The sequence below is a fragment of the Chrysochloris asiatica genome, unplaced genomic scaffold (genome assembly GCF_000296735.1).
Source record: "Chrysochloris asiatica unplaced genomic scaffold, ChrAsi1.0 scaffold00128, whole genome shotgun sequence".
Classification (NCBI taxonomy): Eukaryota; Metazoa; Chordata; class Mammalia; order Afrosoricida; family Chrysochloridae; genus Chrysochloris; species Chrysochloris asiatica.
In genome coordinates, this window is record NW_006408646.1 from 3,761,702 (window position 1) to 3,788,133 (window position 26,432).

The window sequence follows — 26,432 nt, forward strand, 5'->3', positions numbered from 1 at the left end:
GTTTCCTATATAATTTCAAAGGTAGAACTATCCCTAAAATTGGGAGTAACTTCAAATTAGAGCACAATTAAAGTTTAAGATGGTTCTAGGATTAAGGTCCCTAAGCTTCTCAGGAAGAAAGAAAAAAAGCCTAAATCATGACTGCCCATGGGGACATTTGAGCCAGCTGCTGCCACTGTCACCCCTACAAAAGCCATGGAGCTCACACTTCTAAGTAGGGAACAGTCACTATTGGGAGGGCCACTCCCAATGATTTCTGGGAAGAGGTCAGAGACTCTGTTTTAAAAGATTTACCTGTAACTTTCAAAAGCAAAACCAGGCATTTAGTTTTTTTAAAATTATTTCTGTTCAGCTTACTTCAACACTGCTCAAGTTCAAGGAATAAACACTAAAACCAAATGGAAGGGACTGCTGCCTGAACACGTGGTGACTGACCATGACAAATGACAGCATCCCTCAGTTCCAAAGCCTTAAGCTCTCTACATATGCAGGAACAAGATCAGTGGTTGTCATATCATGTAACTGTCCACTGTTAGGCTCTCTAAACCAAAGCAGCACATAACTTTCTATACAATAAGAGCAGAGTATTATTTATGAATGGATATAAAATAAGATGGGGCAAAGAGTAATCAGCATGCTATGGGGGGAGGAATTAAGCCAAATGTCTGAAGTATGAATCATCTAGTAAGCATGAAAACCGAAAGCTGCATTGTTTTTTCAACTGAGATAGTCTACCATCAACCACTTCCCACAAATGACCATTTTAGCCCTCACTGAGTTGCTGAAACTATGTAGCAAATTAAACTTTTGCTTTCTTACTTACATTTTTAAAGTTTAAGTATTTAAAGATGCTCCAAGGAAAGTTCTCTTGTGAAACATTTGATCTTTTCTCAATGAAAATATAGACCTATCCAAAGGAATGCCAAAAAAGTTCATGGAAAATTTCACCCTTTTTTAATCCCACTTTTCCACAATCTTTATGAAGCTCCCTCATATATTCCAGTGTACTGGGATTCTTATGAAGGGACCACATGCACACAGCTGAAATGTACATGAACAAGCCACCTTTGCTCTCCTTCTTTGGGAGCCCTGCTGCACAGATCCAGACTTCAGTGCCAGGCATTACATTTCCAATATCAAATGAAAGAAAGATGTTAAGATGTTAAGAGTCAAGTGGTTAGGATGTCATAATACTTACTGCTGGTTCAACCTGACTTCGATCTGCAATATCTATGTGGACAATTTCAACAGTTTTCCATGTGTTGGGATCTAAACCATGTACCTACAAATAACAAGGGAAAAAAAAAACACACAAAACAGTGACTTATTCTCAGTAAGCAAAACGCTTTCACTCCCATATTATGTATCTTTATCTTGCATCTCTCAGATTTGTTGTTGTTAAGTATCGTGGAGTCGGTTCAAACTCATAGTGACCCTGCAGCACAGGGTTTCCGAGGCTGTAAATCTTTACAGGAGCAGAAAACCTCACCTTTCTCCTGCAGAACAGCTGGTAGTTTCGGACTGCTGACCTTTTGAGGTTAGCAGCCCGATTTGTAACCACTACGCTACCAGAGTTCATCTCTCAGAGTACACTATGGGAAATAAAAAAAAAATTCAAATTACTATTTCATTAAATCAGCTAGCTGTATGAGACCTTAAGGGTTTCATACCTCTTCTGTGACCCCTAATCACCTCAAATAATAGGTGGGGAGGAGACGGTTGCCAAATGAACAGGTAGTCCTTAAGAAAAGAAATGATTTACATATACCCAATGTGCCTGGCCTAAGCAGCTCTGGGAGTGTAGTGGTTACGAATCAGGCTGCTAACCTCACAATCGGCAGTTAGAAACTACCAGCAGTTCCGCGGGAAAAAGATGAGGCTTTCTGCTTCTGTAAAGATTTATAGCCCTGGAAACCCTGTGCAGGGTCACTATGAGTCGGAACCAATCCCACGGTACTTAACAACAACAATGTGCCCGGCCTGGTGTGGCACTGTGCGTTAATGCGCTCCACTGCCAAGACTGGGTTGAACCATAAGGTCGGTGGTTCAAGTTCACCAGCCACTCCTTGGAAACCCTAAGCAGGGAGGCTCTGAGTTGAAAACCAATTGGATTGCACTTAACAACAATGTGCCTGATAAAGTCCTTGTACGCTACTGCTTTTAAGTGCCATCGAGTTGTTTCCTACTCATAAGAGACCTTGTATAGGGTTTCCTATTGGTTTCAAGAAGTGGCTAGTGAGTTTGAACCAATGAATTTACAGTTAGCAGTCCAGTGTTTATCCTACAATGCTACACCAGGACTCCTCCCAGTCCTATGTAAACACAAGGTGGTTATTGTAGTTAAGTGCTGTCGATTCTGACCCTAGCAACCCTGTATAGGGTTTCCAAGGAGCAGCTGGTAAGCTTGAACCACCGACCTTGCAGTTCAAACGACTTTGCAGTCTGACGCATTAGCCCACAGCACCACATCAGAACACCAAACAAGAGATAGTGTCATTATAACTAGACTTCATGAAGCTGCACTAAAAGACCTAACACTTTTCCTGAAGGGTATTACACTAGAGTTACTCAGCTTTGGTATGATGTTCATTCTCCTCTATGCTCCATGCTGTTCAATCGTTTACTTCTGAAACTCCATCTAAGAGCCAATTAAGAATTGTTTATGCCCCTTTGGAGACTGAAAATGGTAGGTTAAAACCTACACAAAGCAAACCAAACCACCTCATTTACATCTCAAATTTTAAAGAGTTACTAACTAGGAAAAGCAATAAAAAATATCAAATGATCACTGAAAAGAAAAACTCAAGTACAATAAATTATATACTTCAGAAGTTGTATTAATTGGTATCAATAACACAAATTCAGAGAAATCAGTGTAAAATAGTAATTAAAATACAACTATTACTCTGGTAGCGTAGTGGTTACGAATCAGGCTGCTAATCTTAAGGTCGGCAGTTCGAAAGGACCAGCTCAGCTGTCGCATGGGAGAAAGATGAGGCTTTCTGCTCCCATAAAGATTTACAGCCTCGGAAACCAGTATAGGGTCACTATGAGTCGGAACCGACTCTATAGTACTTAACAACAACATTATCATCAGACAACAGTGCGAATAAATCCTATTAGAAGTATCAATAACTTGCTCTCCTCCAACAGCATATCTTAAGGTTGAAACAGTACTTCTTAACGGAAGTGTACACCAGAAAACCCTGGTGGGCTTGTTAAGTCATAATTTCTGTGACCCACCTTTAGAAATTCTGATTCACTAGCGTATGGGGAGGAACCTGGTATTTTACGTTTCTAACAAGTTCCCAGATGATGCTGATACCAGTGCTGCTGGCCCAGAGACCACAGTTTTGAGGACCACTGAGCGAAGAGCAAAGAAGCAGTGGTTAAGCACTTGGCTGCTAATCAAAAAGTTAGTGGTTTGAAGCCACCAGCTGCTTCACAGGAAAAAGATGCAGCAGGCAGTCTGCTCCTATAAAGATGGCAGCCTTGGAAACTCTACAGGGTCACTCAGATAAGACCATTAATCTCTAACAGCTGCCCTCCGAAGGCCCAATAAACAGAAACTCTTACAAAATAGTAACTATGTTTCTTTGAGTCATAGCTGACTTAAAAAAATTACTTTAGGGATAAATGTGTACCAGTTTATAATAATTTAAATTTAGAGGTTCCAGAAACTTTCTTCTCCCTTCTGACTTTCGGTTATTTCTCTGACAACAGATATTTCAGCAAAGAGGGACAGAATTAAAAAGTACTTATTCTGCTATGGAAAGCAGCTCTGGCACATACAGAAGAAATGACAGCAATCTCAAAGTAAAGGCTATCAATGGGCTGGGTATTATCTGTGCATTTTATTTATCTGTGCTCTCCTGTTCCACTTACTAGGAATAAAGAGAGTAGTTGATAGAAACAGCAAGCCCTCACACATGTCCACTTAAGAGTCATGACCTACGGGACTGATAAGGGAAAGCCTGTCTGTTTCTGGTTCTAGAAGGTTTACTTACCTCACCTCAATCCCACACAGCCTGGTGTGGTCAAGTGCTAGTCTAACTCCCTTGACATCACTTTGGGGATGGCAAAGTGGACTTACAGTACTTCCATTCCCAGGGGAAGAGCCAAAACTTACATTTTCTAATGTTCCCAAATCTGGTTTGTGCCATGTTTCAATTTTAATGAAGAAGTCGTCTTTCATATATTCATTCTGCAGAAAACACAAGAACAAAATGAGAATAATCTTTCACCAGACTCTCTGGGGCCCATGTCTGAGTGAGCCTCCCCCCTACACTAGCATCCATGCTCGGGCTCTACCAGCAAACTGGTCCCCAAGAGACAAAGCAATCTATTTTTATAGACTTGTCGGGAAACCCAAACGCAGCATACGGCTGTAAATAATTTAAACAATCCTGCTTGTCATGCAGCACTCGGGGTTATATATATAAAAAAACGTTGTGAGGTTTGTTGAGCAAATTTGGCATTCAAAAACAGCAGCAGAAGCAAACTAAAATCAACAGGAGATTTGGGAGAAAAGGTGGGAAGGAACGGGGAATACTAGAAACATGGTGGGTGTGGACTAGTGAAATGAGCACAGGAAGACGAACCAGGCAGCAGTGGGCGTTTTTCATAAATAAGCAAGTAATGGTTGGAAACAGCAATTGTAAAATCAAAGTTCTAAATCGAACACAGAGTTTATAACACAAAAAGTGTTTTACTCACCGTTACAACTGAGGCACAATGTAGAGCAGGAAATGAAAAAGGAGAAATTTCAGAATATTAATTTGAGTCAAAACAATCTGCCCCAGTATTTACTGTCATACAGATAAAACTACCAGGGAACATGCAACAGTCAGGAGTTCACTCTACAAACACAGTTTACTATAAACAAGGGATGTGATACTTCATTTGGATTATGGAGAACAAACCGAATGTGAAGAATAGACTAATTTGCAAATAATGTTCGAAGGGCTATCCCAAAAGCAAATCATCATTTTTAAGGTACTCCTGGCTAACGATCGGTACTCCTTTCTTCCTCTGCTAGTCTATCAGTCTTCCTCAATTATGTGACAAAAGAAATAGAAATACTGTTGAGACTACACCAAAAGACACTGCTAAGTGAGTGTAGGCAGCATCGTCAGCAGGGACTTCAATGTGGCATGTGGCCTTTATGAAAGGTCTGGGAGGAGGAACCAATGAAAGTTCCTCCTCTGCCACCACCTGGGAGCGACATTCCAGGAGTGGCGGGTGACCGTGTCTGTGAAACCCTCCTCAAAGACATGGGCACCAGTAATAGTCCCTCCCTCGATTGTTAAGTGCCATCGAGCCAGTTCTGACTCAGAGTGACCCTGTAAAATAGGGCTTCTGAAGAGCGGCTGGTAAGTTTGAACCACCAACCTTGTGGTTCAAACTGGATTTGCGGTCCAGTGCAAATACCAGGTCCACAGCGCCATATCAGGACTCCTCCTTCAATAGTGGGTCCAAATCCAAACCCAATGCTGTCAAATCAAATTCCAACACACAGCGACCCAAGAGAAAGACTACAGTGACCCATGGGGTTTCCAAGCCTGTCATCTCTTTATGGTAGCAGACTGCCACAACTTCCTCCTGTGAAAACACTGGTAGGTTCAAAGCGCTGATCTCTCGGTTAGAAGCTGAGTGTTTCGCCACTGAGCCACAAAATTCCGTCATTAGTGGGGTATATGTAGGGGTGAAGCAGCTGCTGGGGACAGGCTTACTTGTTCTACAGTAGGGGTATGCATTCCAGGCTTTTTCATGAAACACCAAGGAGCCCTCAGGAGCAATCATCCGCACAAATGCTGGAACTTTACTGTGAGGAGGAAAACATTGAACATATTTTTAACAGTAACATCAACTGTTAATTAGCATCCATCAGACTCCTTCAGAGTCCTGTTATCGAAGGGGACCATCTGCCACACCTGATGAACTAGAATTCAAGACTACATCAACAGTTTTATTTTGAATCCCAAAGTAACCTACAGGAAAAAGCAGTGTTAGACACAATGACACAATTAAGAGTGTGTTTAACTGTACAGAGGGAAGATTTTAAAAACAGAAGCAATTCTTTCTTAGGGTTAGCTATCTTTTCATCTACTCTACTGATCTGATATCTAAGACACTGAAAACGGAGTTAACTCCATCAGTGCATTAATACAACATTAAAATTATCTCGGGTGATTAGACTTCACTGTTTGAGTACAAATTAGAAGCACCAGACAACTAAAGGTATAAGTTTTGTAACAAAAAGGGGAGTGTAGTTAATCTTAACAGTCCAGGAACAGAGGACTCTAGAACCATCAAAGGAGAAGAGCATGAGCGGAATGTGGGATCCTATCCAGCAAAGCAGTGACACCAAAGATAGAGACAGAGATGATGACACAGAGAGATAGAGCTGCTGAGGACCCTATAAACTCATGGGAAGAGAAAGGCTATGTGCTGGCAGCCAGGAGGCAGGCTTGCGGAGTGTGCCCTTTGGTTGTTTAAATGATTTTGCATTCCTGAGTGTTTTTGTGTACATCCCACACACACACACAGAAAAAAAACTGAGGGAAAAGAAGCAAATATTGTTGAATGATGATGCATGGAGGAGACTGTAATCACTGCAATGAAACAATGGGTGTAAAACCAATGTTTTCCCATGTAACTATCACTCAATTCACAATAAAAACTGAAAGAAATAAAAAACAGAAGTACTAGAATAAGGAAACTTCTCTTGAATCAAATTCTTTTAATGTATTTCACAGAACAAAACTACGACAATAAGGAATCTGCCAAAAAAAAAAAAAAGAGAGAGAGACTTTAAACTATTTCCATAATCTTGTAGGTATAGAAAAATGCCTCGAGCAGGATCAGAGGGGAGAATCCAAAACTCACTGCCTTTGAGTCAATTCTGACTCACGGTAACCCTACAGAACAAAGTAGAAATGCTTCCTACTGTTCCTAACACTGTAAATCTTTATGGGAGCAGACTGCCTCCTCTCTACCCCATAGCATGGTTGAAGGGTTTGAACTACCAACCTTGCAATTAGCAACCCAACACTTAAACCTACTGTGTTGCCAGGGCTCCTAGAGGGCAAAAAGGGTTAAATATATGACTGATTCATACCCAACTTGTACAAATTTATAAAATGATCACAAAAATTCCCCAAAACAGACCCTTCGACCTAGAGCCAGTGACATAGCCACCACAGAGGACTAGAGTGGAGAGTGAAGCATCCAGCTGATAAGAAGAGAGGGCATATGCACAAGAACACCCACACTTGCAGATAATACCCACTGGACCTGGCTTCAATGACTGGATGATCAGAGCTAAACTAGAAGAAGAAAGAGGAAAAAAAGAGTAATCCAATACAATTTGATGAACTTGACCTACACCTATGGATGCAGTAGCTCAAAAGAGGGAACAAACCTTTACAGCAAGGATCATTCCCAACCCCCTCTCCATACACAGAGTAGATAGGGATAGGCAACTTGGACATTGGCTACCCAAAATGGGGGGGGAGGGGGGGGGAAGGCTACAAAGGCAAGAAGTGACTGGCTTACAAACTTTCAAGAGGGAGCCTAGATCCAGAGGCATGGAGGAAGGCAGAATCTCCACTGAGTAATATATCCAATCTCTTGTGATACAATAGTGAATAACTCTTATCAGGACTGATAGTGAGAGTTGTAAATGTAAAGGTACACGTTTTGTAGCAAGGAGGGGAGTGATTAACTTTGCAGTCTAGGAGCAGAGGAAGGCCCTGGGACCATGAAGGGAGAAGAGCGGAGAGTGGGACCCTACCCAGAGAAGCAGTGATACCTGAGATGGAGGCGGAGTCGATGACGTGGAGCGATGGAGCAGCTGGGGACTTTAGACCCAGAGAGGGGCTGTGTGCTGACCACCGGGGGGGAGGGGCAAGTGGGCAGGCTTGTAGGATATACCTGGTGGTTGGGTGATGATGCATGGAGGGGACTGTAACCATGGCAATGAAACAATATATGATAGGATGAATGTTAAAACTAATGTTCTCCCATGTAAATGATCACATAATTCACAGTAAAACACTAAAAAAGAAATCCCCAAAGCAAACAGGCACTTTCCAAATACAAAATCCAACTGATTTAAGATGAACATGTTGCTGGTTCCAGGCTATAAATAAAAGTTTTACATGTACAGTCTCTTCACACAGACTTGGATTCAAATCCCAGCATTACCATCTGGAAGCAGTGTGTCCTTGGACACATTATTGGCCTTTCTAAGTTTCCTCATGTGTGAATGTAGTTCATATCATCTACTCTGAATAGTGCTGAAGATTAACAAATTTGGCAGCTAACTGAAAGGTGAAGGTTCCAGTGGCACCTGGAAAGATAGGCTTGATTATCTACTCCCAAAAGATCAGTCACTAAAAAACCCTTCAGGTCACTCTGACACATACATGGTCGCCATGAGTCAGAATTGACTCAATGACAACTACTTAGGATTACTGCAAGGAATGACTCAGATAATGACTGTAATGTGCTTAGCACACACCCAATACACTGAGAGGTCAGTAAATGGTAGTTACTGATTTTTCATTCTAAGCCAATATGGAACCGAGTACTTTCACATGCCTTTTTCTAAACTGAAATCCCTAACACTTTAGTGCTATCGAGTCAGTCAACTCCTAGCGATCCTATATAGAGTTTCCAAGGAGCAGCTAGTGACTCTGAACCAATGATCTTACAGTTCAAACCAACCTGTGGTCCAGTACTTTATCCCACAGTGTGATACCAGGATTCCAAAGCACTTTGTGACTATTGTTGTTAAGAGCCATTGAGTTGGTTCCAACCCATAGCAATCCTGTATAGGGTTTCCAAGGAGCAGATGGTGAGCCTCGTTGTTCAAAGCGCCTTTGCAGTCCAGTGCATTAGCACACAGCACCACATCAGACGAGGAGGCATTATATCATTATTGCATAAATCCATTATGTAAGTGGCTAAATAACTCTAAGTCAAAGATATATATATATATCCTTCAACTTTAAGCCCTATATGTATCGTACAGCCACTTCCCTGAGGACTATCCAGCACAACTTGACTTCCCAAACTAAGAGAAAAAACAAACTAAAGAAATTAGGAATTCAGAGAGGACTTTTTACCCCATAATAAGACTGAACACTTGGCAAAAGCTATTTTTGTGCTGAATTCTGGAGGCTAAACAAGTCCAAAAAATTTCTAGAACCAATATGGTTCTTTTCAACAAGGGTGAAGTCTAATCAGAATATATATAATACAAATAGATAAATTATAAGACAAGATACAGATGATGAGCTATCTCAGAATGTCATAAACATACTCATAACAGTTAATCAGTTTAGAAAAGGCAAGAGAAAAAAAATCTATGTACTAACTCAGAAATACATTTTAACTATTGTGTTGTTGCTAGAATACTAGAAGTTACTTGTCAGTTTGTCCTACTGTGGTGGTTAGCATGTTGCTATAATGCTGGAAGCTATGCCACTGGTATTTTAAATCCCATCATGGTCCCCCGTGGTAGAAAACTTTCAGTGGAACTTCCAGACTAAGACAGACTAAGAAGGAGAAAGAGACTACTTCTGAAAATGTAGTCATTGAAAACCTTATGAACAGCAGCAGGACACTTTAAGCTGCAGTGCTTGAAGATGAAACATTATGAAAAGCATGATAATATTGTCAGCATTGAGCTCAAATGTAACAACTGTGGGGACCACAGGACCAGACAATGCTTCATTCTGTTGTGCATGGGGTTGCTAAGTCAACTCTGACTCAATGGCACCTAACAACAACATACCATTAATATATGGAGCCCCAGTGGCACTATAGGTTGGCAGTTCAAACCTAACAGCTGCTCCACGGGAGAAAGATGGGGCTTTCTGAGAATGTAAGATTTATAGCCTCAGAAACCCTATACAAGGTCACTATGTGTTGGAATCAACGTGACGGTTTCCAACAACAATATACCATTAGTATTTCGAATACTAGCAGGATTATCCGTAGTGGACAGGTTTCAGCAGAGCTACCAGGCGACAGAGTAGGAAACAAGACCTGGCAATCTACTTTTGAAACTAGCCAATAAAAGCTTGTTGGGTAACAAATAGATCATGATGGTGGCAATATGACTAAGTTAACATTTCCTTCCTGTTGTTGTTGTGAAGTGTCTCGAGTCAGTTCCAACCTATAACGAACGACCCTGTACAGGGTTTCAGAGGAGCAGCTGGTGAGCTTGAACCATCGAGACCTTGCAGTTCAAAGAGCTTTGCAGTCTGGCACATTAACCCACAGTACCTATCTCTCATAAACATATCAGATTCACTGATCCAAACAATCAAAAGTTGTCAGTGAGTCATGAAGGACCAACAAGTCAAATTTACATAAGAGGTTCTGGATTGCTTCATGTTCCAAATGTCTAGGATCTTATTTCTACTATGCCAATTTCAGCAACTGATTTTATGTTTTAGATTAGTTAATATTAAACCTAAATCTTTTAGTTAGTTTTGTTTCAAATTTTCTGGCTTCTGCTATACATTTACTCTTGGTGTGGCACTGTAGGATAAGCTCTGGACTGCTAACCACAAAGTCAGTGGTTCATACCCACCAACCGCTCCGGCAAAACCCTATACAGGATCACCACGTGCAGAACCTACTCAATTGCATTTAACATACATTTATTATGAGAGCACTGTTGTTGCTGTTAAGTGTCATCGAGTCAGTTCCAACTTTTGGCAACTCTGTACAGGGTTTCCAAGGAGTGATTGGTGAGCTTTAATTGCTGACCTTCTGGGTCAAACCGACTTTGCAGTCCTGCACATTAACCTATAGTACCCACATCAGGATTGGCTAACTTGCTAATCATGTAAATAAAGGGCATGGCACCCTCCTTGTAGGATAGGATCATTCAAATACAGTACATGGATCCCTAACAAGGGAATTGGTTAGTTCTGCTACCCCAGTAGTGCAAAGGGGGATCCTACTACTGTCAAGAAACAAAAGTCAGCAGTGGATCATGTCCTTTGGACCCAAGATCCCTGTACTAAACCTCCTAGATCCAGGAGACAGAGAGCTGTGACAACAGGGATAGTAAGAAGCAGCAGCAGCAGAACCAGGAGACTAGGCAGTTGACAAGAAAAGTGGGATTCCTGGAAAACTGACTGCCTTTGGGCAAGTGGCATGCTGGTGGAGTGGCGTGGCGTGCCTCTGGATCCTTGTCTTGGAAGATAAAGCTGAGCCTGAGGACCAAGCAGGGTGCCTATGGGCAGAGGTCGAGGGTCTGGATGGCTAAGAGGTCGAGAGTCAGAGAGAGTCGTGCCTCTAAACAGAGTTGAAAGGAGGATGTTTTGATCTAAGAACTGCATCCTGAGCACTCCTGCTCCTAAATTGTGACCTGTTGCTTCCGTAACAAATCTCATAAACATGAACACTGGCTCAGATTTCTGTGTTGCCATTGCAAAAAATGATCAAACCCAGCAAAAATTTGAGAATGTAGAGAAACGTACAGCTGTTATCACAATGATAAAATGGTTGGAGGCTGGAGATACGTCTGACTTCTGCCTCAGAAGAATTGGCCTTAGACTGATTTTCCTCCTCTCCTCCAGAGGTTTAGAGATCATTTTTGAAACCCAAATCACCCATTAACTGTTGAATAAGTAAACATGTCACTGTAGGATAAGAACTAGACTACTAACCATAATCACCAAGACACTCCTGGGAAACCCTGTAATACATGGTCACTATGGGTCAGAGGTCTGGTAGTGTAGTGGTTAAGAATTGGGCTGCGAACCGCAAGGTCAGCAGTTCGAAACTACCAGCTGCACTGTGGGAGAAAGATGAGGCTTTCTGCTCCCGTAAAGATTTACAGCCTTGGAAAACCTGTTCAGGGTTGCTATAGTTCGGAACCGACTCGACGGCACTTAACAATATCATGGGTCAGAAAGCAAAAAGTCATTAAGAAGACAAGAAAGAAGGAAAAGATCAAAATGGATGTCAGAAGAAACATTGAAACTTGCTCTCCAGCATAAGAGAAGCTAAAGCAAATTGAAGAAATGAGGAGGTACAAGAACTAAACAGAAAATTTCAAAGATCAGCTCAAGAAGATAAAAGCCACGTTACAACAAAATGTGCAAAGATCCAGAGTCAGACAACCAAAAAGGAAGAACATACTCAGCATTTCTCAAGCTGGGGAAACTAAAGAAAAAATTCAAGCCTCGACTTTTGTTATTGAAAGATTCTCTGGGCAAATTATTGAATGATGCAGAAAGCATCAAAAGAAGATGGAAGGAATACAGAGTCACTGTAGCAAAAGGAAATGGCTGATGTTCAACCGTTTCAAGAGACAGCATATGATCAAGAACCAATGATAAAGAAAGAAGAAATCCAAGGTGCATTGAAGGAATTGGCAAAGAACAAGGCATCAGGAATGGATGGAATAAAAATTGAAATCTTTCAAGAAAGTGAGGCGGCACAGGAGGCACTCACTCATCTCTGCCAAGAAATTTGCAAGACAACTATCTGGCCAACTGATTGAAAGAGATGCATATTTGTGCCCCTTCCAAAGAGAGATGACCCAAAGGAATGCAGAAATCATCGGACAATAGCTTTGATATCACATGCGAGTAAAGTTTTACTAAAGGTAATACAGAAAAGGCTGCAAGAATACATTGACAGAGAACTTCCAGAGGTTCAAGTCGAATTTAGAAGAGACCGTGGAATGAGGGATATCATTGCTAATGTCCGATGGATCTTAGCTGAAAGCAGAGAGTATCAGAAAGATGTTTTACTTGTGTTTCATTGACTACGCAAAGGCTTTTGATTGCATGGGTCATGATAAGCTATGGGCAATATTGTGAAGTATTAGTATTCCGAACACTTAATTCTGCTCATAAGGAATCTGTACATGGACCAAGAGGCAGTTGTTTGAACAGAACATGGAACACTGGATGGTTTAAAATTAAGAAAGGTGTACAACAAGGTTGTATTCTTTCACCATACTTATTCAACCTGTATGCTGAGCAAATATCTGAGAAGCTGGGTTATATGAAGAAAAACATGGCATCAGGATTGGAGGAAGACTCATAAACAACATGTGATATGCAGATGATACAACCTTGCTTGCAAAAAATGAAGAGGACTTAAAATATTTACTGATGAAGATCAAAGAGCACAGCCTTCGGTATGGATTTCATCTCAATGTAAAGAAAACAAAAATCCTCACCACTGGACCAATAAACAACATTCTTATCAACGGAGAAGAGATTGAAGTTGTCAAGGACTTCATTCTTCAATACTCACAGAAGCAGCAGTCAAGAAATCAAATGACATATTGCATTATGCAATTCTGCTGCACAAGACCTTTTTAAAAGTGTTGAAAAGCAAAGATGGCAGATTGAGGATTAAGGTGCACCTGATCCAAGCCATGGTATTTTCAATAAGCTCATATGCATGTGAAAGTTGGACAGTAAATATGGAAGACCGTAGAAGAATTGATGCTTTTGAGTTATGGTGCTAGAGGAGAATATTGAAAGTGCCATGGGCTGTCCAAAGAACCAACATATCTGTGTTGGAAGTGCAGTCAGAGTGCTCCTTGGAGGCCAAGATGGCCAAACTTCGTCTCTCATATTTCAGACATATTGTCAGAAGGGACTAGTCACTGGAGAAAGATATCATGTTTGTTAAGGTGGAGGGTCAGAGAAAAAGAGGAAGACCCCCAGCAAGATGGATTGGCCAAGTGGCAGAATCAATGGGCTCAAGCATTGCAACAACACTGAGGTTGGCTCAGGATCGGGCAGTGTTTCGTTCTGCTGTGCACAAGGTCACTATGAGTCGGCCCCGACTTGATGGCACCTAACAACATGATGGGTCAGAACCGACTCAAAGGCACTTAACAACTAACCATAAGGTCAGTGGTTCCAACCCACCAGAGGCTCCACAGGAGAAATATGAGGCAGTTTAGTCTCATAAAAATTTATAGAGTTGCTATGAGTCAGAATTGACTTAATGAACATTGAGTTTGGTTTTCAGTATATTCACACGAGGAGCCATGGTGACGCAGTGGTTAAAACACCCAGTTGTTTGAACCCACCTGCCACTCTTCAGCAGAAAACAATCCACCTCTGTAAAGATGAGAACAGCTCTACTCTGTCCTACAGGGATGCTATAATCAAGATCTACTTGAAGGCAGAGGATTTTTATTTATATTCATATAATGGAACGCAATTTGGCAATAGAGAGAAATGAACATGGATAAACCTTGAAAACATGCTCAGTGTAAAGAAGCCAGTTGCAAAAGGTTATATATTCTAGTAAGTCCATTTATAAAAGATGTCCAAAGTAGGCAAATCTACAAAGGCAGAAAGTACAGCAGTGCTTGCCAAGAGATGGGGGAGGGGAATAAGAAAGTGATTGTAATGGGCACAAGGTTTCTTTTGGGGCAGGATGAAAAAGTTGTTAAATTGGACAGCAGTGAAAGCTGCACAATTCTGTGAATATACTACAAGTCACTGAAGACTGTACTTTAAAGGGATGAATTCTGTGGTATATATATTATGTCCTAAGTTTTATTTTTGCTAAAAAGCTAAAAAGAAGAACGATGGCAAGTAACCACTCTGGGGGCAATGAGAGAAGTTCAAGAGAGATGATGGTAACTTGGGTTGAGGTGCAGTGATAGAGGGGGAAAATAAAAAATGATGAACTAAGAAGAAGCATTTCAAAGGGATGCAAAAATCCCGATTAGTTGGAAAGGAATAAAATAAACAGATAAAAATTGGCTAGCTGTGTGGAGATGACAACAAGGATCTAAAAAAGTACTGTTGTTATGTGCCGTGGAGTCGGTTCCAACTCACAGTGACCCTGTACAGGGTTTCCAAGGCTGTAAACCTTTACGGGAGCAGAAAGCCTCATCTTTCTCCAGCGGAAACAGCTGGTAGTTTTGAACTGCTGACCTTAAGGTTCACAGCCCAATTCGTAACCACTATGCTACCAGAGCTCCTTCTAAAAGTATTAGAGCAGTATAAAAAATAAAGGAAAGAAAATCAATGAGAAATGAGATATAACAGAGGAAACCATCTATTTCAGAAAATACTTCTGATATTTCTCTCCAATAAGATCACTCCTAATTTAGAAAACTCTATACTACACGCAAAGAGGAGATGCAGTGGTGGGTCCTAGGATGGCTAGTTCCTGTACTAGAGTTGGTTGTTGCAGTTACATGCCTTCAAGTCAGTTCTGATTCATAGCAACCCTGTATAGGGGTTTCCAAGGAGTCGGTAGTGGGTTCGAACTCCTGCCCTTGCTATAAGCAGTCCAGTATTGAGTTGGTTAGTATTTACCAATTTCCTACTTATACAGCATCACATCTCACCTATCTTGGTATTTTCAGGTGATTTACAAATTCTCATTTTCACACATAAACATAACTTCAGTTCCTGGTAAATGGCTCCTTCTGTTTACAGAAATGAGCTCTCAGCTTCAATCAGATGAAATTTCAAAATACTGATTTTCAACACTCCTTGTGCAGTTTCAACCCTTGGGGAACACATGGCTGCATGAGTTGACAATGCTGTGTTTTTTTTTTCCAAAACTCTTTCCCTGATTTCCTACATGGAGCAGAATATGGAACACAAGTCAACATTTCTCCATGACTCAGATCATCATATCTATTTGTTACATATATAACAGCAGGGACACCACAGGTTGGTAGGACAGTGATACAGGCTATAGCCTGCTTTATCTTAACAGTCATGATTTTTAACTTGCTTTTGGGTCCTTTTGTTTCTTTCCCATGAAGCAGAGTCATGCAGCTGTAGGCAGAACAGGGCTGCCTTTCTGAAAAGTGGTATACCAGGTTGTCTCCCACTGCTGAGGGGTGATCATCTATGTCACTCCTCACTCAACTCAGAACATTGTTAATGGTTTCCAAATTACCCAGACAAGGACTGAGAGGCGCCCCTCCTCACCATCTTGCACCCACATGCCCATGAGGTTTGAAACAGAAGTATCCATGACCATTTAAAACATTTGCATGTGGTGTCCCAACAACTGTCCCCCAAAATGACAAATGTCCATTATCGAGAGTGGACTGGAGATGGTGACGGTATATAATACGTATAAGAAGTACACATGGGAAGCTGACTTTCCCCAAGAAGAAGCCAAAAAAGGCCTAATTACTGTGTTCCTACAATGAAATCTCAAGTTATACCTCAGTGTTTAAACAAATTTCCTTGCCTTGCTTCAAAACTCTGCCCTCCCGCTCCACCATCCACTACTAGGCATACCTTTGACAGCTTTAAGGAAACACTCAAACTTTTGTGGGAACATATGAATAGGTGTCAAAATGAAGAGGTGAGAAAAAGTGATTGAGTTTAGGGAAGAGAGACCAATGACTACATAACCAAAGAACACATGCTTCTGTGCAAGACAGCTCTACGCTGGGCTCAGTTCTGAGAAGGGAAATAAGAGACCTGACAGAAGCGGAATCCAAGGGGCTAAAGAGACAGACTCAAGATGGGTTAATAGGTCACTTCTAAAGGAACTAGCTTGCTTAGAGCCAATGATTTTTATGCTGGACAGAGAACAGTTAAGGATATCTGAGAACCTTGTGAGTTCTGGTGGCACAGTGGTTAAGCATTATGTTGCTAACTGAAAGGCTGGCATTTCGAACCCACCAGCTGTTCATAGGAGAAAGATTTGTTAGTCTGCTTCCTAAAAGATTGTTGCTATTAAGTGCCCTCAAGTTGGTTTCAACTCATGGCGACCTTGTATAGGATTTCCCAGGAGTGGCTGATGAGTTTGACCCGCTGACCTTGCAGTCCAGGGCATTAACCCACAGCGCTATAGGGCAGTTCTATTCCAATAATGCCGCTATGGTAGGAATCAGCTTGATGCTACCTTGTTAAAACTTTCATTTTTAGAAAAAGACTTGAGACTTAAATGGGGTATGGTGAAACACATGGGTTTGGAAGAATTTCTCTATCAACTCCTTTGGGGTTTACTTAAGAAAACAAAAATATTCTAACCCTCCCACAGGTCTTAGCAGTTAGGCAAAATGGTGAAGAGGACAAGTTCTGAAATCAGAATGGTTGCCTGTGCTCACGTCCTACCTCTGCTACCCAACAACAGTGAGATGTGGGGCCAGTTACCTCAGGCTATTCAGTACATATGGCTATATGGCTGCTGTAGGTGACGAATGCGTTCCCACCTAGAACCCTGACAGTGATCAGCACACACTGAGAACAGTCAGTACTAGATTCTCGGTTCACAGTTACCATGGATGACCACTCACTGTAACTTTATCAAAGGATACGGATTCATTATTCCTAAAGAGCAAACATCCAGAATGCTCCTTGGGAGGATCACTACCGTTTGGATTTTTAAAATACTTTGCTAAAATAATCTCTCAAATTTTTAGTTGTGTACATTTTTATCTGACTAGCACATCTGACCAAGAAGTACTTGCTGAAATGGCAAAGTATAACAGCCTGGAAATCAAGAGACATGGTTATACTTGATCATGTGGTCCTCAGAATTTCAAGTGTTTCAAGGACTTTCAGAAAAGCCTGGACAAGTTCCTCAAAGGTCGGTGGTTCAAACCCAGACAAGTGACAGTAGATAAGTCACTCCTGGGAATCCAATACCAGGTTGTTGAATAGGAACCAACTCAACAGCACTTAACAACAAATCTAAAATAAAACGTTTGTGGCCTTAGTCAAGTTTGTGATTAAATGCTGGAAAACAAAACCAATCCCACTGTTTTCAGTGGACAGACTAGAACTGCTCAATAGTTTCCAAAGCTGTAAATCTTTATGGGAGTAGACTGCCTCATTTTTCTCCCATGGATCAGCTGGTGGGTTTGACCTGCTGACCTTGTTAAAACTACCCTAAAAGGTTTCCAAAGATGTAAACTTTTACCAAAGCAGACTGCCACATCTTTCTCCCATTGAGAGGCTGGTGGATTCAAACCACTCACTTTGACAGCAGTTGACTGCTTAAGCCACAGAGCCACCAGGGCTCTGGAAATGCTGGAAAAGGAAACATATATTACTATACACAAATTTAACTTCCTCAAGGGCAGCTGGAAGTGGCTACACTAGCTGCAGTTGGAAGGGGCTATACTAGCAGCCCTGCCCTATAAGAAGGAATCTTTTCTAAGGCACAGTGATGTACTCAGCACTACTGGTAAGCATTTCCTCTTGCTTCCATAATACAGTTACACTGTGGCTACTGTGCCTTCAGTGTGCCCCATACAACTGGATATCTGACTGTCCTTGCCCCATGCATGTACCTCCTCACCTATCCAGTGAGGGCGGTCCCTGTCTCATTAGTGGCATTTGGTTTTCATGACTGTGGCTATCTGCCACACTATTGGAAAATCATTCCTTCTGCTTTCTCCCCTGTCCCAAACCTACTCTGGGCTTCAACCCACAAGTTTAGCATCTTACAGGCATCACATGGCCCTTACCAACCAATCAGATGCCTATCCTCCCTTACCCCAGGAGTTCTATGCTCTTCAGGCTCTGAGTGCTTTTTGCTGGGCACCTGGGACTACTGAATGGGAGACCAAAAAGTGTGGTTCTTTCACATACTATGTGACTTTGGGAAAACAATCTTCTAAGGTACTATGTGTATATTACCTAGTCTCAGGACTGCAATGAGGAGTAAAGGGTGAAACCACAGGAAGCTGTGGAATGATTCAGTGCCTTCTAGGAATGAAGCTTTTCCAGAAGCCTGAGTGCACTGGAAGGATGGCCTCCTGAGAGCTAAGTGTTTCCTTTATCTCATCCACTAAAAGCCTTGGAGGAATTCTGAATCTCATCTCCAAATAAGCTTTCCAGAATAAAAGTCAACTTGTACACTAACCATATTTATATAGCACATTTCAATGTAAGAGGGTTAGTGTTTATAGCCGAAGTGTCACCTAAATCAGATGTTTCAAAGTTAATATTAGAAACAGGATAATTTTAAGCAAAAAAATTTAAGAATCGCCCATAATTCTACCACCAACTAGTAAGTATTCTTAACATTTTAATGATCCTCTTTCTAGTTGTTTTTTTTAAATTAATTTTGTAAACATCTGTTAACTGGGATCGAACACGTTATTATTTATCAACTGGTATTTTCAAGTTCCAATATTCCAACTCTTAAATTTTAAATTGAAGGGTATTGTTTTTTCCAACTCATGGTGACTCTCTATAGGATTTCTGAGACTAAATCTCTGCAGGAGCAGAAAGCCTCATCTTTCTCCCACAGAGCAGCTGGTAGGCTCAAACCACCAACCAAATGGATCACAATCCAATATTTAATCCCCTAGAGTCACTGCACTCCCCCATGGGAAAAACTGCAGGATAGTTATAATTTATTTCAAGTTGATACACATTATATACGGACTAATATATGGATAAACAATATGGACTAATAAACAAAATTTGTATATACCAAACGTTTCGGGTTTATTTTAGAACCTCCAGAATGAACTGAATGTTTAAAAGAAAAATTCTGTGTTGGTAGAATTCAATTAATGAGTAACTACAAAACATTAGGAAAAGCTCCGTATACATAAATAAAATTTAATGCTACCAATATTACACTGAATATACATGCAGAACTACAAAACATCATCTCAAATGACATTTTAAAAAATATATTAATGATGGTGTGGCACTATAAGAAAAATACTGAAACACGAGATTGGTTTGAATCTCAAGGTCGGAGAGAGCTGCTCCTGGGAAACCCTACAGAATCAATATGAGTTAGAACTGACTTGTCGGCACTTAACAGCAACAAAACAAGTCAATAGTCACAGTTTATAATACAGTCTCTAAAAAGAACCCTTTTTAGAGTTTACAAAAAGTTAAGCCCTTGGATGCTCACCAAAAGATCGGTGCTTTTGAGTCCACCAGCAGAAGAAAAGACCTGGCGATCTGCTCCCATAAATACAAGAAACCCCAATGGGCCTACTTTGTCATATAGAGTCACTATGAGTTGGAAATTACTACAAAGCACACCAAAGATTAACAACAACATGGATAATTAACCAATCGTAGCTGTTGCCTTCATTATGTCTCAAAGTTAGAACAAAAGCAAAGAAATAGTGTTCTAACAAAATAATGATCAAAATTTATAATTCTATTAAATGACTATTTTATATTTATGAGCTAGTACAAACCAAGCAATAGAGTTAAACTCATAAAATAAATACTGACCATCATAGCTCATCTGTAACTGTAAAGAGCTCAACAGAAGATGGGTATGATTCATTTCAATCATGAAGAGAATAAAGGTTAAGAGAGCAAAGAATCCCTCCCACATTTAATAAACCAAGGAGATTACAGACTGCTCAAAGCCTCGACTGATCTTTTGCCCTTAGATAACTACTAGTATGCACTTTTCATTTTAGTGGTTACGAATAGGGCTGCGAACCACAGGGTCAGCAGTTCGAAACTACCAGCTGCTCAGCAGGAGAAAGATGAGGTTTTCTGCTCCCATAAAGATTTACAGCCTCGGGAACCGTGTACAGGGTCGCTATGGGTCGGAACTGACTTGAAGGCACTTAATTAACAACAACAACATGTCAAAGATAATGATTCAACTGCCAAACTTTAAAGGAATGTGCAAAAGAACTTTACAAACCAAAGAGAAAAAAAACCCTAAACACTGAATAAATAATTTGAAAAGATCATATCTCACTAATAAAGAAATACATATTTACATTGACAAAAATTACAAAGAAAAATATGGGAAAATTAACACTCAAAAACTCTCAGGGGAAAATGTGGCAGTAATATCAAAATGTAAAATGAGCATGTCTTCCCAGGTATCCTACTTTTACAAATTTCTCCTTAAAAAAAAAACAACCAAGCAGCCTATCAGGACTGACTGTGAATGTTGCAAATGTAAAGGTAGATATTTCGTAAAACAAAAGGAGTGGTGTGGTTGATCTTGCAGTCCAGGAGCAGAGGACCCTGGGACCATCAGGGGAGAAGACGGAATGTGGGACCCTGTCCAGAGAATCAAAAATGCCAGAGATGGAGGCAGAGACGATGGCATGGAGAAATGGAGCAGCTGAGGACTCAGGGAGGGAGAAGGGCTGTGTGCTGGCGGCCGGGGGGTGGGGGTGGGGTTGGGTGTTGGTTTGGGTGTGGGTGTGGGTGGCAGGCTTCCAGGGCATGTCCTTTGGTTGTTTGAATGATTATATAATTACTTGGTTGTTTGAATAATTACATATTCCTGAGTGCTTCAGTGTACATCAAAAAAAAAGAAGAAGAAAAACAGAGGAACTGGCAGCAAATGCTGTTGAATGATGATACATGGAGGGATGGTAATCATTGCAATAAAATGAAATACAACAGGACCAATGTAAAGCTGATGTTCTCCCATGTAAACCATCACTCAATTCACAATAAAAACTTTAAAAAATCCCACAGCAGCCTAAGTAAAGCGAAGACATAGATGTACAACCTAGTTTGCACAAGCATTTCTTGTCCTAAACAAAAACTGGAGAAAACCAAAATGGAATGATCATTTAGAGAATGACTGACTAACCTCTGCTATGAATCCTGATATGGCACTATACAATTAGCACTGGACTGGTAACCACAAGGTCAGCAGTTCAAATCCACCAGCTGCTTTCAGAAACCCGATACGGGATCACTATTATGAGTTGGAACTGACTTGGCAGCACACATGTCCATAGTAAGAAATTCTACTTAGCTTTAAAAAGAATGCCAAGGATATACAATGGCATGGAAAGATGTTCATATATCATTGTATGAAAAACAAACCAAACTGCAGAGCCTTACGTATAATAAGAATACTAACAATGATGCATGTGATATGTCTCCTGATATGCTTTATAAATTTGTTTGAACACGTATAGAAAATTATCAAGAAGGGCAAATCCTAGTTGTGTACGGTGTTTCTCTCTAAGGTTATGGGATACACAATAACAAGAAGTGGAAACTAAGATTTAATTTTTTAGTCTTCCATGTTGTGTGAAGTTCTGTATTAGAACTTTACCTCTGTAATTTAAAAAAATAGTAAAGGGGGCATTCTCTCAAAAAATAAACTGTAACATAGTAAAAAACGGATCTCAGCCTATCTATTAGACAGTAGTTACATGCTTATTATTAAGTAAGGAGGGTGGCTACAGCATTAATTATTTAAGAACTAAACATCAAATGAAGACACCCACTTACCTCTTTAGGTGATAAATTTTGTGTGTATACTGCCCTTTTTCTCCATCCTTCTCATAAGGCTCATTCTTCAAGACTTCAATTCCCTCTCCACCGCCAGTTTCATTTTTACTAGCTTCTGCAACGGAGTAAAGCTGCCCAACCTGATACTGAAATTTTAAATAAAGTAAGTCAGTAGTACCTGCAGAAAACTTCCTACACAAAAATCTTACAAAAGACAATAAAGCAAATCAAGCCCCTATAGCACGTATTATAGAATATGACCCCCCCCACACTACCACCCAGTCATGGAATTGATCCCGACTCATGATGACCCTATACGGTTTCCAAGGCTGTAAATCTTTGAGTACAGACAGTCTCATCTTCCTGCCGAGGAACAGCTGGTAGGTTTGAACTGCCAACCTTGCAGTTATCAGTCCACCAGAGCTCCTTATAAAATGACACACATGATAAAGTAATGTTTAGGAAGACCAACACCAGATAACCATACAACTTTAGAAAATCTATAATGTCTACAGAACTTCTATTATTCAAGAGAAATGCCAGTTATCAACACTCTGGTGCTTTAGTATATACTATCTACATACCAAGGAGCTCTGGTAGCGTAGTGGTTACGAATTGGGCTGTGAACCTTAAGGTAAGCAGTTCGAAACTACCAGTCGCTCTGCGAGAGACAGAGAAAGCTTTCTGCTCTTGTAAAGATTTACAGCCTCGGAAACCCTGTACAGGGTCGCTATGGGTTGGAACCGGCTCGACGGCACATAACAACAACCATCCAAATATCATCAATAAAAGATCTTAACACTAGTTTCTCCTCACTGTACAGTAAATATACATTTGTACTTGCCAAACCATTTTCACATTGACTGTATCTATTTTAATTTGCACAAAATTCTGAGGACTTGGCAAACGTATTCACTGTCCATGTGCCAAATAAAGTTTAGGTTTACAGGGATTATATACTGATTTGTATACGGGTAATAGAAAGAGCAGGGAAACATCCCAATAATAGTGACAAAAAATATAACACGCAATAACAAATGACTGAAGACCCAAATTTCAGTAGATCTTTTTATTTGTGACCTATGTATGCCCAATTTGCTCCTTGCCCATCTAATCAAAAACAGTACTGGGGGGCCAGGACTGGAATTGTGAATTGTGGAGTTTTCAAACTTAAAGAACCTGTTTTAATACATAAACATTACCATAAAAGGTATGAAACAACTGAAAGTGGCTTCCATTTCACTTTTAAAAGAGCCAGAAATCTCAGTGGTCTGCATCAGGATCTGAGTTAGCAGACTTGTCCTGTCTTGATCTGAAATCACTAACAGTCCCAAATAATGATGAAAATCAAAGCTAAAACCATGTGTTCTAATGTGTTTCAATGACCCACCATGACACTGGCTCCAAACTCTCCAATGTGACTCAATTTCTTCCCTCCAATGAAGATAGCTGAAGAAGTGTTTTTCCTCTGTATAAGCATTATTTTCCAAAAAGCTATACAAATATACTTCTGTAAACTACCAATTTAAAAAACAGGGGTAGTTGTAAAGCAAGTACGCACTGACATCTAAAAAGCCTATAGTATGATACTATCTTAACAGGTTAATTTCAGCACACAGACACAAATACACAATCTTCCTCAATTTATAACGGTTTAGCATGTTGGAACCAAACAAAATTTTAAATGCACCAGAGGTAATTTTCTATAAGAATTTTAGATTGCACAGAAAACTGCGTTTCTTCTTTCACTTTTACATAACGCCTAGGGCTAGTACAGTAATGCCACAATCCTTAAGTTCTTTACAATGGACTTTTCAACAGTCATAGTTCAAAAATAGAATTAAAATGTGCCTAAGACAAAAGGAGCTCTGGTAGCATAGTGGTTACGAACCGAGCTGTAAACCACAAGGTCATGTTTGAAACTACCAGCTGCTCCACAGGAGAAAAGATGAGGTTTTCTGCTCCCGTAAAGATGTACAGCCTCGGAAACCCTGTACAGGGTTGCTATGAGTCAGAACCGACTCCACAGCACATAACCACCACCAAGACAAAAGCTCTGATAGCATAGTGGTTACGAATTGGGTTGTGAACCGCTAGGTCAGCAGTTCAAAACTACCAGCTGTTCCACGGGAAAAAGATGAGGCTTTCTGCTCCTGTAAAGATTTACAGCTGACCAGCTACTCCTGAGAAACCCTATACAGAGTCACTATGGGTCAGAACTGACTCAATGGCACTTAACAAGCCAAAAGTTAAATTAGATCTTGGTCAGAAACAACAAAACTTTACACAGAAACAACTGTACAACAAACTCCAAAAAAATATAGTAGGCAAACAGACGGGCATGTAGTGGCATGCTACTAGGTTTTCTCTTATTGTCACTTTTTCAGTAAAACTGGGAATAGAAACAAGAAGTACATTTCTTAAACCTGGATATAACCAAAAGTTCAGAAAATAATTCTGGATGATGATACTAAGGATTAGAATTATTTCAAGAAGTAGATTTAATCAGCTGAAACCAAAAGAAAAACTAACAAAAACCAGTGTCAGTTTGCCCATTTATTCTCAAACAACTGTGCAAGTAATGGATGATGGTACCTGCCTTACCTCAAGAATGTTTTCACTCAGTGAAACCTCAGGCACTACCCAGAGAGTTCCGTTCAAGTCTACACTAACAGTGCTGGGCAGCTATGCTTCTTTAGTTCCTATTTTCTTTTCTCTGTCTTCTGTCAGCTATCATTTCTTTGGATATCAGTTTTTGTCCCACTTCCAGTTCACTGATTCTAATCAACCTCTGGTCCTAGAAAAACCAAAGAATGGAGGCAAGTACAGAGTACCCATTATGGAAAAGCCCAAAGGATCTTAGTTAGGGGCTTTGTTAGGTTATCTTGATTTCTTGAAAACCTTTCCTGCCTTTATCCCCATTCTTGACTACACTACAGAGCGCTACAACTACAGGCCACGCCAGGTCTGAATAGGTGATGAATTTCTATATTCTGTGCAGATATTAAGGAAGGTAAAAATTTCCCCCAGCTATGTGTGCTGGTCAGACCCCAACTGGAATACTAGTTTCAGTTCTGACTAACAACCTACAGCACCTGCAGGAGTAAGACAAGCTGGTAAGAAAGTCTAGTTGTTGTTGTTAGGTGCCATCGAGTCAGTACCAACTCACAGCGACCCTACGCACAGCAGAACGAAACACTGCCTGATCCTGGGCCTACCTCACTATTGCTGCCAAGCTTGAGTCCATCGATGCTGCCACACTTGGCCAATCCATCTCGTTGGGAGTCTTCCTCTTTTTCTATGACCCTCCACCTTACCAAACATGATGCCCTTCTCCAGCAACTGGTCCCTCCTAACAATATGTCCAAAGTATGAGAGACGAAGTTTGGCCATCTTGGCCTCCAAGGAGCACTCTGGCTACACTTCTTACAAAACGGATCTATTGGTTCTTTTGGCAGCCCACGGCACTTTGAATATTCTCCTCCAACGCCATATCTCAAAAGCATCAATTGAGTCATGTTTCATTAGGCCAAATGGACATGCTAGCACCTTTTAACCTATTAACCTCATATATAGATGATGGAACAAAATGGTTTAGAGGAGGAGAGAACGCAGTAATAAGAAATCCTGAAGGGTTACCATGTGCAAGACAGAACAGGCTTACCTCCTACTGCTCAAGTAGGACAAACTATAAACAATGGTCAAGCATTCTAGAAAAGCAGATTTTGGGTTAGTGTACAAATGTATGTTTAAAATGTCTAATAATCAAACGGGGCTGCTGTTCAAGCAGCAAGCTATCCTGACCTAAAAGTACTGAAGTTGAAGCTGGAATCATTTCTCTGGAATGACGCTGAAAGAATTCCTGCACTAAACAGGAGGTGGAACTACAAACATTCCCAGTACCCTTCCTAAGTAAGGCAGTATAACAGGAATTCATTTGCCTTGAGTTATCTGAAACATGGAATGCTGGTATGTACTGTAGAATAAGCACATTGGACTGCTAAGGATAAAGCTATAGGTTCAAACCCACAAACCACTCCTTGGAAACCTTATACAGGGTTGCTATGAGGCAGAACTGACTCGGCGGCACTTTAATGACATCATCTGTAACACACCGTAATTCATTATGTAGCCACACACATTGGAATGAATAGACATACAAATATTATGAAAATATCAGCTTAAATTAACCTATTAGACCTATCAAGGTAAACTATTATCGGTGAGATAATGCAGATG

General features: G+C 40.6%; 1 protein-coding gene across 1 annotated transcript in view; it reads right to left on the minus strand.

Moving 5' to 3' along the window:
* Positions 1 to 26,432, minus strand: part of PITPNB (phosphatidylinositol transfer protein, beta) — a 97,312-nt gene that overhangs the window by 63,290 nt on the left and 7,590 nt on the right. The window contains exons 3-7 of the mRNA XM_006869194.1: positions 22,194 to 22,339; positions 5,733 to 5,824; positions 4,717 to 4,724; positions 4,130 to 4,204; positions 1,199 to 1,282 (exon numbers count right to left, since the gene is read on the minus strand). Coding sequence (XP_006869256.1) covers positions 1,199 to 1,282; positions 4,130 to 4,204; positions 4,717 to 4,724; positions 5,733 to 5,824; positions 22,194 to 22,339 — 405 coding nt within the window. The remainder of the gene's footprint in view (positions 1 to 1,198; positions 1,283 to 4,129; positions 4,205 to 4,716; positions 4,725 to 5,732; positions 5,825 to 22,193; positions 22,340 to 26,432) is intronic.